Below are 17,275 nucleotides of genomic sequence, written 5' to 3'. Positions count from 1 at the left end.
TTCATATAAGTGAGACCATTTCTAAAAAATGTGAAGTGCTATGTAAATGGAAAATACGGGTATTAACATGATTTCCTGCCGAAGATCCTATGATCCATTAAGGAGTAAATCTCGAACAGCCTGGGTGCTGGAGATTACTGTGTGTGCGTGCGTGTGTGTGTGTGTGTGTGTGTCTCTGTGTGTGTGTGTGTGTGTGTGTGTGTGTGTCTGTGTGTGTGTGCCCATGGGCGCATGCATGCTTGAATTTGCATGGATGTGTGTGCATGTCTGTGTGTGTGTGTGTGTGTGTGTGTGTCTGGGTGTGTCTGGGTGTGGGTGTGTATGTGCCCATGGGCGCATGTGTGTTTGTATTTGCATGGATGTGTGTGCATGTCTGTGTGTGTCTGTGTGTGTGTCTTTGTGCCCATGAGCGCATGTGTGCATGTATTTACATGGATGTGCATGTGCGTGTGTGTGCACATGTTTGTGCAGGAGACAGGGAGGGTGAGACAGACGGTAAGGGGAGATGCTCACCAGGCTAGGGGGTTTACAGTCCACGGAGAAGCTGGGCTCAGATCCCAGCCCCAGCACTTCCTAACTAGGAGACCCCATCTGTCCTTACACGTGGTCTGCTGAGCTTTTCTCACAGTGTGGGGGAAAGAAAGTGGGTTCACGCACCTGCAGGAAGTGTGGTTTCATAGAGGCTGAGGTGGGAGCCAGAATCCCAACCATTGGGTGCCCTTGGTGACCAGAGTACCTGCCTTACAGGTAGGTACCTGCCCTACACGGTACCGCCCCATGGGGCTGCTCCGTAGTGACTGTCCCAGGGCCACAGCTAGGATGCAGGTAGGGGCCGCAGGGGGCCTGATTGCTCTTTACCCCCCACTCTGACCACCTCCTTAGGAAGCCGGCCAGGAGGGGCCTCCAGCCACACCCTTTGGTGTTAAGGGAACTAAAGGTGGGTAGCCAGAGTGCCACATTCTTGCTGGAGGGCCCAAGAGGGGCTCAGTGTGGACAAAATATAATGCCAAGCCCTGAGAATAAGGGGAGGGGCTACCATTCAGTCCCAAGGCCCTGGTGTCAGTGCGGGGACTTCTCGCCCCCCAGTTACCCAACAAGCACCCCCGAGACCCTGCTGATGTCAGCTACAATCTGAGGATGAAACCCCAGAAGCCCAGGCCTGTCCATAGGGAACCTGGAGTCTGGGAGCAGGGCAGACCTGTCAACAGTTAATCACCGCCCAATGTGACAGCCGACCGGAAAACACCCTGGCTCCCACATTCATCACACCAGCTCATGAAGGCCGCGCTGCTGTCCGTCACCGGCTCAAAGGGTTGTCCTCCACCTGCATCGCTGAATTGAAAGGCCTCGGACCCTTTCGAAAGGACCTGTAATTACCCGGGGTCTGAGGTGTGGTATCAAGGGGCACAGAGCGTCTGGTGGCTAATGCGACGGGCATCAGTGCCCTCCTCCAGCAGAGGTGAAATCCATGAGTCCTCATTAGCATGTTTCCAGACCACAGGAGAGACATACGGCAAATTAATGGAGACTCACATTATTTGGCCAACTATTTTATCAGGACTTTTAATTAGGGGAGAAAAATCTGGAGAAAACAATGTTCGAGTCGTGGGAGTTTCAAGGGGCAGCATGTCCCCAGCCCCTGGTCCAGCCGAGGCACAGATTTGTGGAGCTCCCCACCCCCACCGAGCAGCCTTATTTATAAAACTTTTAGCCCGGAGATACCCTGTCCTTTCTCATTTCTTCTCCCGAGGCCTGGCAGCGGATGGCAGAACTAATACCATCATTTTATCGGGGAGACAACTTGAGCGGGGTAATTACGGCATCACGCGGTGTCCTAGTTTTGTTAAATTATTCCTGTGGGCAGTGGGCGGAGATGCAGCGGGAGAGCCGAACGCCCTGGGTCCCGGCCTGTTCTGGTGGGCAAGGGGCGGCGGGCACCGCTTTCAGCCACAGACCCAGGTGGACTCAGCCAGATGTTCTGTGCTCCTGTCTGTCTGTTGCTAAAACTGCTCGTCCCCCTGAACACACAGCCTGTTCAGGCATCTGGGTCCACGCTGCTAAAGCGAACTGGAGGACGCACCTAAAACTCAGCCTTCCACGGAGCCTGGCCAGGAGACTGCTTCCCGTGGTCACGAGTGGGAGTTAGTTTTGCAGAGTCGGGAGCTCAGCCTCCCTTCCAGCACCTGGACTTTTCGAGACCAGGTGCCCGGGGGCCTTGTGAGCACCCGGGCCTTGCAAACAGGGTTCTGAGGGTCTTCGTGTCCTGCACGTTTCCAGGGAAGGGGTCCAGAGCCTTTATCGGTTTCTCAAAGGGGCCTGTGACCCCAAACAGTTCAGAACCACTGATCAGAATCTCCGATCCCTTTTGCTTCTTTCCCAGACTGCTTTTAAGCAATGCTCTGATTTCGTGCCACAGGAACCTTCTAGCTGGCGTGGGGAAAATTACCTGCACTGTTAAATTGGCCTGGCCTGGTGCACGGTCTGCAGATGATGTGGTTGTGTCTTTCTTCCTTTAAAAAAAAAAAAAAAAAAAGACTTTTTAATTCCTGTTTATGTACAGACAACAAAACAAAAATTAACTTTATGCTTAGAAGCAACGTCAATTCAAGCATGATTTGAAGTGCGTAAGAAAACTTTTAAGTCACGTCTTTGGACTGCTCAGCCCTTAAATTTCATATGTCTTCTATTTTAACTCTCTCATAGCAAAGCTGAAGCTAAATCAGGAATATTCTAAGTATTTTCCCACAGGCCTGTGGGGATGCGATAGCACTGTGTGTGTCCACAACGTGATAACATAGTGCCTTCCCTCCCGGCAGCCACGAATGCACGTTGCTCCAGGTCGGAACATCCGAGCCGTGCTGACGGCATCATCGGATTTATTTCACTGATTTATAGGGGAGAAGAACAGGCGAGACTTCCGTCTTTTAACGCATTAACTTTCAAAGCTCTTGATTCGTCCGTTGCTTCTGGCGTGAGGAAAAAGGTGGGGTCAGTGTTCTGTGACGCTCTGCCCCAGGCACGTGTCACCTCGTTTCATCCTCGCGGCCAGCCCTGGGAGCCCATTCTGCAGAGGGGCACCCTTGAGGCAGCAGGAGGTTACATCACGCAGCCAGGGGCACACAGCCAGGGTTTGAGTTGTGGCTTCAGAGCCTCTGATCGATCTGCTCCCTGCCTCACAGAGGTACCCGCTGCTGTTCTGAACTTATTAGGGAAAATCCCAGCACTCCCTGTGGGAACAACAGGCTGGCAGCTGGGCTGGTTTTAATGGGAAATTTGAAAAGAAACCTGGGCATTCCAGAACTACTTTAAACTTGGTGACTCAGACGGTTTACAAGTTTGTTATATCCCCTCCCCACCCCCCATGACCACCTGTGATGTGGGCAGGGTCCTGGGGTCTGGGAACCAGGAAACCGAGACTTCAGACAAAAGAGCTGGAGCCCTCAGGGAAGGAGGCTGGGGCTCACCCTGAGTCTGTCTCAACTCTCTGACTTCCCACTGGCTGGCTGGGTGTCCACCCCAGGCTGGTCCCAGGACTGGGCTACGGGCAGCGGGGTTCCCCCAGGGGAGTGGACTCACACCCTGCCCTGGGCCACCTCACCCTGTGAGCAGCTCACATCCTGTGCCGCCGATGAACAGAGTAGGGGCATGCCGTCGTGATGGGGAGCATGCTTGCAGAGCTGACTGCTAGGTGGAATCCCGGCTCCTCTGCTCCTGGGCAGGCCCAGTGTACGCCTATGTGAAATGGGAGTACCGGGAAAAGGAGGGCACCTGACCCACAGAGCTGTGGAGGTCGCGGACGTGCCACTTGAATACCGTCCGGCCTGTGGCTGCCCCTGCAGGCCCCCAGCCAGCCTGAGCCAGGACAAACAGGCCAGGACAGATGGGCATCCCCGTCCGCAGCCGGGTACTGACCTCCTAAGGACATTAGTGATGGCCTGTGTCCCCTTCATGTGGACCCTGGGATCTTCATTGGGCAGGTACTGTGATGGCCGGTACCACAAGGCCTCAATCAGCCCATTCCACTACTGTCTTTCGAGGTGGCTCTCCAGGCCCTGCCGTGGTCACCAATATGGCCCAGCCACGTGGTCGTGCCCTGGTGTGGTTATGGCAGGTAGGGAGGAACAGACAGTTGGCTCTTTATGCCTAAGGGCAGGTGAGCCACAGGCCTCTCTCCTGAGGACCCCTTGCCTTCAGAGTCTCATAAGATACATTGACTGGAGTGGGGAGTTCAAACTTGGGGCTGGGCTTTGGGAACAGCGGGGTGGGGCGTGGGGAGGGGCGCGTGCCTGGCTGGCAGGTCCTGTCCTGGTCACTGAGAACTCACACCAAGTTTGTTTTCCAGGAACTTGGGCAAGTCAGGCCTGAGGGTCTCCTGCCTGGGGCTCGGTGAGTGTGGGGGCCCCCCTTTGTAAAGGGCTACCCAAGGAGGCAGGGGTTTTGGGAGGGCTGAAGGGGCCAGCCCTGGGGGTGAGGGGAGGAAGCCAGGATTGGGGAGCTGGCAAGGCTCAGTTGTCATGGCAACCAGTGGTTGGGGGGGTGTCCAAGGAGAGGGACGGGGGAAGGGAGGTGAGTACCAGGGGCTGTGTGCACATACAGACCCCTGCCTCACACCTGAAAATCAGAGAAGCACCCTGGCCCCAGGTGTGTCTGGAGAGCATCTTCTGTCCTTACGAGACTGAGTCCTCATAGAGGGCAGGATTTTGCTCTTTTATCTAGACTTTCCCCAGATGTGAGCTCTGTTCCCAGAATACACTGTCCCTGCATCTCCATGGTACATACAGTATGTTCCCGACACACCCCTCAACACACACCCCCACACACACACACCCCGCCCAGCAGGCACGAGGGCATGGCTGTCAGACCCGGCCCGTTTTCCGGGAGGCGTCCCTCATCCAGCTCCCTGGGGCAGGTCGCCAGCACAGGCGTCCATCAGCTTGCACCCCAGCAAGCGCTCCAAAGACCTGCAGCCAGCTGCCGGCTCCAAGCACATCCCGTCTCCCATTCAGTGTCCCCAAGAGAAGGAGACTTGCCCAGAAGGCCAGGTGTCCCTGCATGCCAAGGACGTGCTCCCCACAGAGCAGAGTGGCATGGTGGCCTGTGGCTCAGCCAGGCCCTGCAGCCCGAGGATGGACCACCCCGGGGCGGGGGAGGGGGGGCGGGGGGGAGGGGCAAGCTCCCTGGAGACGTTCTCTGACTTGAGCCCATGTGTCTCCTTCTAGGAACATGGGTGACCTTCGGAGGCCAGATCACCGATGAGGTAAGATGGGGCTCCTGCAGGCCCCAGGTCCCAGCCAAGGCTGGCCCCGGCGGGCACCTGGTGGAGTCCACCGCATGAACCAGCGGGCCTGTGCTCTCAGCAGCCACCGCAGCCTCCCACGTTCCACTGCCCAAGGGTGCTGTGGCCCTTTGGGGCAGCGGGAGGGGTGAGGGGAGCCATGGGAGTGTTAAAAGATGCCAAATCTGGTGCCTGCCCCTCGCAGCTGGGTGCCTTGGAGAGTCCGTGAGTGCCCGAAAGGCCCAGAAACTCAGGTTCCTCACCTGCACAGCACCTAGCCCCCCGCTAGCCAGGAAAACCCAGGCAGCCCTGTTTTCCAAATCACACAGCGCCGTGTCTTTCTAAGCTGCTCCGACTGAGTGCCCCCACGTGGATTTGAAACTCCTGTGCGCGTCTGCTGAGGTCATTTAGAATATAGACTATTCTAGATGTTGCAAATTTTGCCACAAGCTGAAGACCCAGCCCCTAACTGCTCATTTCCTGTAGCTGTCGTTTATCCTGTGCCCTCGCTGGGGCTCCCGTCTTCACACTGCGAGGCCACGCCGTCAGCGTCTGTCGGGGAGGGGCCGGCGCATCGCCAGGCTGGGGTGCGCTTCTGGGCCGCGAGTGATTATCTGGGAAGGGAGAGCTGCGGCGTTTGCTCCGAGAGCTCTGGACATCTGCACGAGAAGCTGCCCTCACGTCTGCCCTACTTACTCTCGGAAAGGTTGCATTTAAAAATTAATAAGTGCGTTCATCTGAGACCTTGTTAGCTGTGATTGCTCAGTTAGTTTTCAAAGGAAAAGCTCTGCTTCTGTCAAAATCTGAATGTATCTCGTTTGTGTTTTTGTCCCTTTTTCCTTTCATGACAATAGCGGGTTGTGGAATGCCTTGCCCTTGTTTTGAGGGTCTGGCTCTGGACTGTCTCAGGAGAAAGGGGTCCCAAGGTGCGGGGAATTGTTTTGCCTTTAGCCACCAGATGGGTTGCGAGCACTTAGCACAGAAGGTCGGAGCCCTGGAGCTCACGTGGTTCACCCGAAATCAGTAGTGTCTGACTCACCTGTTTCCCTTTTGCTGTGGAAGGGAATGACTTCATTTCCAAATGGCATTCGCTACCCTGTGTGTGATGTCCTTGGGAGAAAGGCACAGGGAAGTGGCTGGATGGTAACCATCCCTCTTGGGTGTTTTTTTTCACCAACAGATCCATTGTACCCAAAGAGTATTGATTAATGACCCAGCGGCAGCCCTGCTGGCTCCAGCCTCTGCCATGTCCCCATCACGTAGACATGACACGTATGAAGATACTAGAAGTCGTTTCCAGATGACACAAAGCTGGGAGGACAGCAGATACAATAGATGACAGATCCGGGGCTCTCAGAGGTCCTGGCAGGTGAAAATGATTGAGCAAAGGAGCAAGCAGAATTTTCGTATTAAATCCTACAGTTAGTGTCCAAAATAATCAATACGTCAAGGATGAGGGGCCCACCTCGCCACAGTTCAGATGAAGAATGGCCACGGTTTATTCTTTAGCTGTCTGCCTGCCCTGTCCGAGCCAGCAGCGCTGGCAATAGAGGATCAGGGACCATCCCGGGACCACAGAGGAACATGTGTGCTGTCCCAGAGTGGGGAGACCACGAGCCCCCTGGGCATTCCAGATGGGTGCCGCTTGCTAAGCCCATGTCCAGAGGAAGGTGGGTGGCCTGCCAAGGAATCCAGAAACAGTCCTGTTTTTAGAGTTACCTTTTGTGTGCAAGACACCTTGATGCCAGGGAGACACAGAAGTGAGGACTGGGTGGATTTAATGTGGCAAAGATGGGGAGGGGGGGTCCCATGGCAGGACTCCACAGACTCCGTAAGCAGCGGCCCACAGGCCAAATCTGGCCCACAGCCCCATTTTTTTTTTCTTTCTTTCTTTTTTTTTTTTACTTTTAATTAAATATACAAGACATAAAATTGGCTATTTTCACCATTTTCATTGTGGTTAAAATATGCATAACATAAAATTTACCTTATTAACAATTTTTAACTGTACATTTCCATGGTATTAAGTACATTCTCTTTGCTGGGCAACCATCACCACGGTCTGCCTTCAAAAGTTTTCATCACCCCAAACAAAACTCTGTCACCATGAGGGAATGATTCCCAGCCCCTGGTAACCTCTGCTCTACTCTCTGTCTCTATGAATTCCACAACCCATTTTTTATAAATAAAGCTTTATTGGCAGGCAGCCACGCCCATTCATTTACATACAGTCTGTGGCTGATTTCCCGTTACAAGTTGCCACAGACACCATCTGGCCCGCAAAGACTAAAGCGTGTACTCTCGGGTCCTTTACAGAGAAAGTCGGCCGTTCTCTGTCCTCTGTCCGCAAATGTCTGTGGGGCTGTGGCCCTGGGGAGGGAATCCTTGGGGGCTGGGCAGAGCAGAGCCAGCCCACAGAGGAAGCAGACAGTGTTAGTAAGCCTCTGATCACATGGCCAATGTTGGAGCTGCCCTGGTCGGAGTCAGGTTTCCAACCTCTAGTCCAGTGCCCTGTTTGTGACCTCACATGGCCACTCAGGTAAAAATCTCCTCCTCAGAGCAAGTGTTCAGAGCAGCCTGGGCATTGGACATCTGATAAGGGTAGTAGCTACAAACTTTATTTATTACGGAATTCCATCCTCCATCAACCCAGGGAGGCAGGTGCCGTCACCCCATTGGGAGGAAGCAGAGCCCTAGAGATGGAGAAGGTGCCCAGGGTCTTACCTGGAGAATCGTAAGCTGGGAATAGCACCTCGGGGCCTGCTTCAGCACCCACGACCAGCTCCCAGCTCAGGGGGGGATGGATTCCCCTGGCCCCCCAAGTAGGGACAGCAGGGAGAAGGCCCACATGTCTCCTAAGCTTCCTCCTGCCTTTAGTTTCAGGGACTCTGACATTGGAAAAATCCAACCGGTCACAAAATAAAGTGTCCGTCACGTAAAGTAGGGTGCACTCACAGAGCACAAGCCTTTAAGAGTCACGTTTTAAAGAATGACGTGGGGACAGACCCAGGAGCGAGTGTGTGGAGAACAGCGCCAACAGTGGTCCGTATGTGAGAGCTACGGTCTTGCAGGGGAAAAGCATATATTCACATAGAAAAACCTGGAAGAGGGGGCACCTGGGCGGCTCAGTCAGTCGAGCATCCGACTCTTGATTTGGGCTCAGGTCATGATCTCAAGGTCGTGAGCTCGAGCCCCCCATCGGGTTCCATGCTCAGCCAGGAGTCTGAGACTCTCTCGCTCCCTCTGCCCCTTCCCCCCCACCCCCATTCATGTGCACGCACACACTCGCTCTCCCCCCACCTCTAAAATAAATAAACCTTTAAAGAAAAGCCTTGAGGAGGAATTATACCAAAATCATAGCAGAACTATAAAAAAATAAAAAGCACAGCCCCGAAAATTCCCACCCGTCACTCTCTTTTCTCACTGGCCTGGTGTAGTTAGAGTCGTGCTGACATCTTTCTGCTAAGCGACAGGTGAAATGGGATGGGTACCCTCTGTGTCAGAGCCTGCTATCTTTCCCACGTGGCAGGCCTTGCAGGGTCGGCCCATGAAGCCAGCAAGGACAGTGTCCCTCAGCTCAGGTGTGCTGAGCACCTGTCGAGGGCCAGTCCCTGCCATCAGCTGCTCTCTTTCTGGAGAGTAAGCACATCTTATCTCCAAGGGCTAGACGTGTCCCGTGGCTCCATTAACAAAACACCATCCGTGTGGTTTTGAACTAGAGGAATTTACTTTCTCATGGGTCTGGAGGTCAAAAGTCCAAAATCCGGGTCACAGAGCTGAAATCAAGGTGTCAGCAGGGTCGCACTCCCAGCGGAGCCTCTGGGGGAGGACAGTGGGATTCTTCCACACCTCCTCCAGCTTCTGGTGGCCACTTCACTCCAGTGTCTGCCTCTGTGGTCACATTCCTGCTACTCTGTGTCACGCCTCCCTCTGCCTCTCTCCTATAGGGACACCTGTGGTGACATCCAGGGCCCACCCGATAATCCAGGATTGTCTCCCATCTCAAGACGCTTCATGCAAACATCTACAAAGACCCTTTTTCTATCCAAGAGACCATTCATTCACAGGGTCCAGGGGCCATTATTTCATCAAACACAGAGAAAGGAGGACTGGGATGGAGGCTCCCATTTTATGCAGGACGGTGAGGGAAGGTGGAAGCAAGAGTGAGCCATGTGATGATTCAGAGAGAGAGCATTCCAGGCCAAGGGAACAGGACTGGACCCAGCCTCCAGGAAGCCACAGGAGGAGCCCCAGGTTGAGAGATGGGGGCAGAGGTGAGGGAGCAGATCTGGTGGGACCTTGGCTTTAACCATCTGTGACATAGAAGTCACAGAGGAAATTTGACCTAACTTCACTCGAAAGGCTCACTCTGGCTGCTCCACTGAGGATAGGCACCCCCCCCCAAGGATGGGGGTGCTTCTCAAATCTAATGTATGCATGAATTCCCTGGAAATCCAGTTGACGTGTAGGCTGTGGTGGCCAGGCCTGGGGCAGAGCCCGGGATTCTGCGTGGCAGATGCGGATGCTACTGGTCCGTGGACCACACTGTGCCCCAGGTAGAGTGTTGGGGGGTCAAGGACAGAAGCAGAGAGAGTTAGGGGCTACCACAAAAACCCAGCTGAGGGCACTCTGGCTTGGACCAAGTGGATGCACTGGAGGTGGTGGGCAGGAGGGTCCGATTCTCGATCAGTTTCAAGAAGGAGCTGGCAGGACTGGCCGAAGGTGCCAGAGTAAGAGAAAGATGAGTGAAGGGAGATGCCCAGGTGTTGGGCCTGAGCATAGGACGGGCAAGATGCTGCACGCTGCCCTCTTCCACACCCACCAGCCTCCCTGCCTACAACACCCCCTCCCCTACCTACTGTCCCCCTTCCTGCCTGACAAACTCCTAACCACCCTCCAAACCCAGCCCTGTAAATCCTCACACGCGCTACAACACGGACAAACCTTAAAGGCATCGTGTTAAATTAAGTCAGCCAGTCACAGAAAGACAAATACCGTATGACCACTCGGGTGCAATAACTAGGGGAGTCAAAATTCTAGAAACGGGGAACAGATGGGTGGGTGCCAGGGGCTGGGGGAGGCAGAGCAGAAAGTTGGTGTTTCATGGGGACCAAGTTTCTGTTTGGGAAGATGGAGAGGTTCTGGAGACAGGCGCGGATGACGGTTGCACAGTGTGCCACAGAAATGCACACCTAAAAATGGTTAAATTGGTCAGTTTTATGTTATGCATGTTTTTAAATTATTTTAAATAATTTTTTTTAAAAGAATGAAGAAGATCTCCATGAACTACTATGGGTTGATTTCCAAGAGGTAGTGTAAGTGGGAAGAGCAAAGTTCAGATGAACACCTCTAGTGTGCTTTTCTCCAGGTGAGTAGGGTGGGCGTATAAGAAGATACACAGGGTCTGAAATATGAAAATAATAAAAGCCCTGGCGCTGAGTCACCTCTGCTCAGAACCCTCCCCAGGAGGCAGCATGTACCCCTAAATCATCTGTATAACCTGGCTAGGGGCCCAGCACAGGGTGCTCTCCTGGGCAGAGGTCGGTCAGCTTGGTACCACACATCCCTGAAAAGTGAGGTGGAAGACAAAGATGAACCCGTGAAGGGGTCTGGGGTACCTGGAGCATTGGAGAGGAAGAAAGGAGCCCCGGGGTTGGAGAGGGACACAGGGGAGGAAGAGGAGGCAGTTCCCAGGAGGACACATGGATGCATCTCATACGCGATTACACTCGGAGGAGGGCGCGTGGACGCATCTCATACGCGATTACACTCGGAGGAGGGCGCGTGGACGCATCTCATACGCGATTACACTCGGAGGAGGGCGCGTGGACGCATCTCATACGCGATTACACTCGGAGGAGGGCGCGTGGACGCATCTCATACGCGATTACACTCGGAGGAGGGCGCGTGGACGCATCTCATACGCGATTACACTCGGAGGAGGGCGCAGGGACGCATCTCATACGCGATTACACTCGGAGGAGGGCGCGTGGACGCATCTCATACGCGATTACACTCGGAGGAGGGCGCGTGGACGCATCTCATACGTGATTACACTCGGAGGAGGGCGCGTGGACGCATCTCATACGTGATTACACTTGAGCTCCAGTGGAACCAATCAGCCCTGCAAGTGGATCCAGAAAATTCCTCCACCAATGGCCTTTCTGCCCCCTGGGCTTTCTGACTCAAATGACAGCCGCTAATGAATAGGGGTTAGCTTTGGCCTGCTCAGTATCAGAAATCTTTGAGGTTCATTGCCAACATTTGAAAATCAAGAGATTTTTACCACACCCAAATACCCTGGATCTCTGGCTTCTCTTGAAAAAAATCAAAAGATATAGCCATGCTGAGCTGCCTTCCCACGGGCAGGAACTGAGGGTCAGTCCACCCACCCCAGTGGTCCCCACTGGCCACCAGCCTCACTCTCCAGACCTGCCTGGCCCATGATGCTTCTGAGTTTAGTATTGAGAGAATCTCCACGAAGCTGAACATGGCTGGCTTTTCGTCCCACAATTTTTGAAGGTTGTTAACGTATGACTCACCCCACTCTGGGCTGAGCTTTGAAAAGTGAGGGGCGGGGGAGTTCGCATCTGTGACTCTGAAAGGGGCACCTGCATTGTCCAGAGGACCAGCAGACATCTCTGCTGCATCTTGGAGGGGCTGCTCGTGGCAGGGGCACTTCCCCCAGCTGCTCGACCCTCACCCCCACTACTAGTGGGTCAGTGCTGGTGGAACACAGACATTCTTAGAGCAGCCTGAGGAGCAAAACCCGGGCGACGGCGTGTGTGGATTGGGCACCATTCATCAACACCTGCCGGCCCAGCAGCGGAGAAGCGCAGCCGAGGCCAGAGCGCTCGCCGAGGACGGCAGTTCCTCCATCTGCAGTCATCGCAGCGTCCCCGTGCGGCTGCTGGGAAGGAATCGGGGGCATGCGGCCACAGGGCACACTCTAGCCATAGCTTTAAGAAAGTATTCATTCTGCCAGGATCTATCCCACTCCTCTTGGGGGCTGTGTTCAACCCAGCACAGGGGCTAAGTTTGAGATGACCCAAAAGATGGGGTCCCTACTTGCTTGAAACTCACAGCCCAGAGGCTCTTCCTTCATTCATTTTGTCTTCTTTCCTCCCTGTGGGTCCACTCCCGAGAGCCTGTCCCGTGGCAGGAGAGGACGAGGGGAGCCCCGGGGGGTAGGGCCTGGATACACAGGAGGCCCCCCCAGGTCCCGAGATTATGCCCTAGAGCCTCTCCCTGGCCTGGCAGGACTGTGCTTGCCCGCAAGCAGCTCTGGTTTTCTCATTTCAGATGGCAGAGCAGCTAATGACCTTGGCCTATGACAACGGCATCAACCTCTTCGATACTGCAGAAGTCTACGCAGCGGGCAAGTACGTGTCTTTTCTCACGGGGACGATGTGGTGCAGGCCCCCGCTTCCCTGGGAAGAGCCAGAGCTGCGGGTGCTCCGGGACTTGTCCCAAGCATCCACAAACGTGCCTCGCATTCTGCCTGCTTTTTTAAACTCTGAATGGCCTTAGAAGGTGTTGTTTTCGTGGGGCCAAAATTGCAGAACACTTGGACGCTGGTCACTTGCTAAACTCCCCATGTATCCGCGCACCAAGATGACCACAGCCCCTCCGGTGCCTCGGATGCCATGCTGGGCAAGAGCCCGATCGGGCGGAGGTCCCAGGCTCTCCTGCGGCCAGCCCCGCGTGTCTGACATTCTCACGTCTTAATGGTACCATGAGGGCTGCAGAGAAGGCAGGGCCTCTCGAGCGGCGGAGAGCAGAGTCTGGCCAGCCGAGCGCTGTAGGAAGCACTTCCCATCTTGGCAGTGAACTTCCCTCCTCAATTATGTAAAAGTCCTCTCCAGCCAAGGCTGCTGGCTTCAATTTTAAAGACTAGCTGTAATCACATCATCCACTCTCCTGCATCGGGTTTCCAAAAGTCAGCTTTTGTTTGTTAAGTCATTTGTTGGCTCTCTGTTCGTCCTCCCTCCGGCCCCTCCTGCCCGGGGCGAGCCAAGTTCCCATCAGCTGGCTTGGCTGCAGCCTGGCTGGCTGCGCACCGTGGCCTCAGGGCCAGCACCTGCCTCGAAGGCTCTGGGTTATTACCTGCAGCTTGCAGTGGGGCCCAGAGCACCGAGAATCGGGAAGCCACCTGGGCCTTTTCTCAAGTCCCAACGTAGGGTCTGAGGACCTGACAGCTCTGGGGACCTCCACTGGGACCCCTAAATCTCCTCCAGCCTGTCAACAGCCCTCTGCCCCTCCTGATGCTGCAGCCCCCTCCCGGGCCCTGCATACTGGCAGCCTCTTCCCATCAAAGTGAAATGCTTTCCAGACAGATGAACTAAAGCCAGAGGGTCAGAGGTAGAAAAGCCCAGTGCACATGCCAAGCCCACAGGCGTTCCTGGGCCTCAGCACCCCAGCCCATTCCCTGGCCCTGCTCCTGCCTCGGTTTTGCTGCCCGTGAGAGCGTGCAGAAGGCAGTCTAGGCAGCCTCCTCTGGCTCCAGACGGCCCAGCCCGTGTGTGCCAGCCCTGCACACTCCACACTCTCTGTGGCCCCGTCTTCACTTCCCCCTGATTAACTGGACACCAAGGGCTGGCATATCAGTCGTAGGCAGCTCACGGCCCTCATCTGCCCTCTACTCCACCGCGGGCCCCTGCGGCTCCTTCTCAGTCCAGCCCCCAGCTGGACCCACCTACTCAGCCCCAGCAATGCCTCGGTGCCAGCAGTCACCCACAGGGGAGGCTGGGCCCTGTGTCCCAAGGGACAGGCAGGGAGGAGCTCTGGGCAGGGGGCTGCCGGGGAGCTCCAATAGCCCGTGGGCCAGGCGCTGTGCCTCTTGCTAACCAGAGTGCCAAGTGCATATTCTGCTGAGCCCCCTGCTTCTTATGCTGATGCTAAATTGGGCACTTACCGGAGAGCTGCAGGATTTCTGTGCCCCCTGCCCCCCCAGCAGATGCCGGGCTTACCAAATGCAGGGCCACAGGAATTCATAGCCACAAGCAGCAGGCTGTGGTGAGCCGATTGTCTACAACTCCCCAGGACCACTACTTGCTTTTCTCCCTTCCTCCTTTCCTGATCTTTTTGTCCCACAAATGAGGGACCAAGGAATAAAAGGAAGAGGCCCAGGGCTGAGTGAATTTCTGTACATCTTGACCATAAATGAAGAGCATTCAGAATGTATGCCGAACAGCTTGCAAATTAGAGCCCATTATTTCTGAGTGGATGACTCAGGCACTTTTATAATTGGAATGTAGCACTGGGTATGGATCATTCTCCGTCTGTTGTTTTTGCTCAGAAACATTTTGCTACAAGCAGAAAGTTCTTAAAAGTTAATCCAGCACTGCAGTGCCAAGCAAGGCTGGAACAGCCCGCCCATGACCCCGGCTAGCCCGAGTTTGGTGCAGGGCCAGGGTGACGCCAGAAAGAACAGAGAGCAGTCCGCATGGCATCTGTCTCTCCATTGTTCAAAAGCAAGAAACGAGAGAGACACACGTACCCATACACATGAATGCACACACGTGCACACACGCACACACACACACACGCACCCATGCACGCACTCTGCTGGAAATTCAGCCCCTGGCCCTGAATACATGTGGATTGTCTCGGAAAAGAGAGAATGCACTTGATGAATAATTTACCTTTTAAAAAATATACTTCTCTGGAAACTTCACCCACGTAACATTGCCAAACGTTTTCCCGGGTGAGTTTCCAACAGGCCAGGGAAATGGGATGCTGCTGGCCTTGCCAAGCAGGACACCAGCTCCTTCCGTCTCTGTGAGAGCTGGAGTGACTTCTGCTCAGACAACCTGAAGGGGCACCGCCCACGGCCACCTTCATGGGGAATGACAGCCTCTTGCAGGCTCTCTCCTTTCTGGAATGAACTGTCCAAGCCAAGACGAGCATTGTTAACAGCCTGGCCCTCTGGCCCCAGTGGCTTTTTCACAGAGGGGACCAAGTGACTGATTGTCACAGTAGGGCGAGGTTTAATGTTTCTGTCACGCTGTAATGAAATCCTCATGTCTCGGTCTTTTTTGCAGGGCTGAAGTGGTATTAGGAAACATCATCAAGAAGAAGGGATGGAGGTAATTACCCTGTTCTCTCTGGGTCAGTGTCCAGGCGGCACACAGGGAAAAGGCCGGAGAAGGCCGGTGGGAGGGAGGGGGGTACCGCGAGGGGCAGACGCACACCAGGTCCTGGGCGCACACCAGGTCCTGGGCGAGCGTTGGCTCAGGTCCCGTTGCCATTCTTGCCTCTTTAGTAGTGGAGGGCTCAGGGCTGGCCTTGGTGGCCCTTGCGCAGCCGGCCAGTCCTTCTAAAGCCTGGATGTCTCAGAATTTTTCTCACCAGGAAGGGAAGAATGTTCCGGAATGGAGGCAGCCCTGTGGTCCCTCCAGGGGGAGAGACTATTCACACCGTGCGGGGCTGTGGTGAGGTGGGAAGCTTCTGCTGAGTCACCAAGTGGGGTGCCAAACTCAGTTTTCCAAGACAAGAGGCGTCTCTGCTTGAGAGGGAAGTCGAGCGGGGGTCCTTGTGCTCCCCCGCCCCGCCCGGTCCACCTCTGGCCTCCACCTCTGGTCCAGCAGGGATTCAGAGGACCAGGGTCCTGGGTTGCACACTGACCTGGGTTAGGCCAAAAAGATCTGGACGTGAGGACTTTCCAGGTGGCCTGGGGAAAGTAGCTGCTGAGGAGAGGGACAGTCCTTCTCTGGGCTTGGAATCCAGCCATTCTCACGGTCCCTGCCTGTAAGGGACCAGTGTCTGAGCTCCCTGGCAGGGCTGGCCTGGGGCTCAGGGGCCCAAGTCTGTAAGACGTCTGCCCAGCTCAAGGCTGGACACGACACTCACCTGGGAATGGGCAGCCTGTGACTGGTCTTCACCACAGCCCCCCACACCGTATCCCCCCACCTCCCACAAGCAGCTCACAAGCCTGAGGTCCCTTGTCAGACAGGGATCCCCCCCTCCTTGGGACAGCCCGTGCTGGGCACTTGCCTACACTTTGGGACCCCTTGGGGCCCATGTGTCTTTATTTTCAGAAACAACAGAAGCAGTTGTAAAGCTGGGCCCACCCCCACCCCGCCCCCACCCAGTGAGTGCCACTCAGAAGCCCCCCAGCCCCTGGGCACAGATGACTGACAGCCCTCTTCTTGCCCCAGCAAAGTTGTTGGTTTCTTCTCGGCTCTAATTCATCACAAAACAAATTCCTCCTCTCTCGGTAATTAAAGGGGATTGCACGTATTCCCGCGTGCCCTGAGTATGTCTTAGGCACAGGGAGATACACGTCAGGTCACCCCCCGGCCTGGAGGTGAAGCCCAAGGGGAACACGGCCTCTGGCTTTGAGGAGCCCTTTCCTGAGCAGCCCCCTGCCCCCACGGGAGGAAAGCACATTGGCACCCCCTCCTTTGGGAAGGATCTCGATCAGGTGCAGCCTGGAGGGGCCTCATTACCCCCATCATCCGGCCAGGACCAGACAGGTGTCGGCTCCGTGGATTTACGGCAGGAGACCTGAATTCATTCCTTCATTCCTCCCCCCCCCCCCCCCCGGGCTTTCCATCACCCAGACCCCAACCGCCTCTCACCAAACTGTCCCTCCCTCAGTGCTCCCCCCCAAGGCTGCACCACACGCCGATTTCTGAAAGCCTGTCTCTGGCCTGTAGGGGAAGAGCCAGACTGCTCGTCCCCCTCGCCTCCTTCCATCCTCACCAGAGCCCCTCCATCGGTGCAGCTCCTCTTGCCCTCCTGGGAGTGTGCTCCCTGCACCCGCTTCCTCCCAGACAAAACCCACTAGAGCTGGGGGGGGGGCGGGGGGCGTTCCCTCTGCCGGTCTGTCTGTGCCTCCCCCAGTGCGCCTCTTGCTCTGGGCTCGGGGCACTAGACTCCGTCGTCCCCCAGCCCCCCCTGCCGGACTTCGGGTGACACAGTGAGTTACTTACACCCACGGCTGTCCCTGGGCTCGCACACCACAAACATGGAATGATCGAGAGATACCTGTTTCAC

At 55.4% G+C, this 17,275-nt stretch overlaps 1 protein-coding gene across 6 annotated transcripts in view; it reads left to right on the top strand.

Annotated features, from left to right (window-relative positions):
- Window positions 1-17,275, top strand: part of KCNAB2 (potassium voltage-gated channel subfamily A regulatory beta subunit 2) — an 86,197-nt gene that overhangs the window by 55,282 nt on the left and 13,640 nt on the right. For all 6 annotated transcript variants that reach the window (XM_087858246.1, XM_045803520.2, XM_087858248.1 and 3 more), the window contains 4 exons: window positions 4,343-4,386; window positions 5,220-5,257; window positions 12,578-12,657; window positions 15,319-15,363. In XM_087858246.1, coding sequence (XP_087714372.1) covers window positions 4,343-4,386; window positions 5,220-5,257; window positions 12,578-12,657; window positions 15,319-15,363 — 207 coding nt within the window. The remainder of the gene's footprint in view (window positions 1-4,342; window positions 4,387-5,219; window positions 5,258-12,577; window positions 12,658-15,318; window positions 15,364-17,275) is intronic.

This window comes from Ursus americanus, chromosome 33, assembly GCF_024610735.1.
Source record: "Ursus americanus isolate L20-20 chromosome 33, mUrsAme1.1.p, whole genome shotgun sequence".
Classification (NCBI taxonomy): domain Eukaryota; kingdom Metazoa; phylum Chordata; class Mammalia; order Carnivora; family Ursidae; genus Ursus; species Ursus americanus.
The sequence above is the reverse complement of the archived record's forward strand: the minus strand, read 5'-3'. Positions and strand labels throughout refer to the sequence as shown.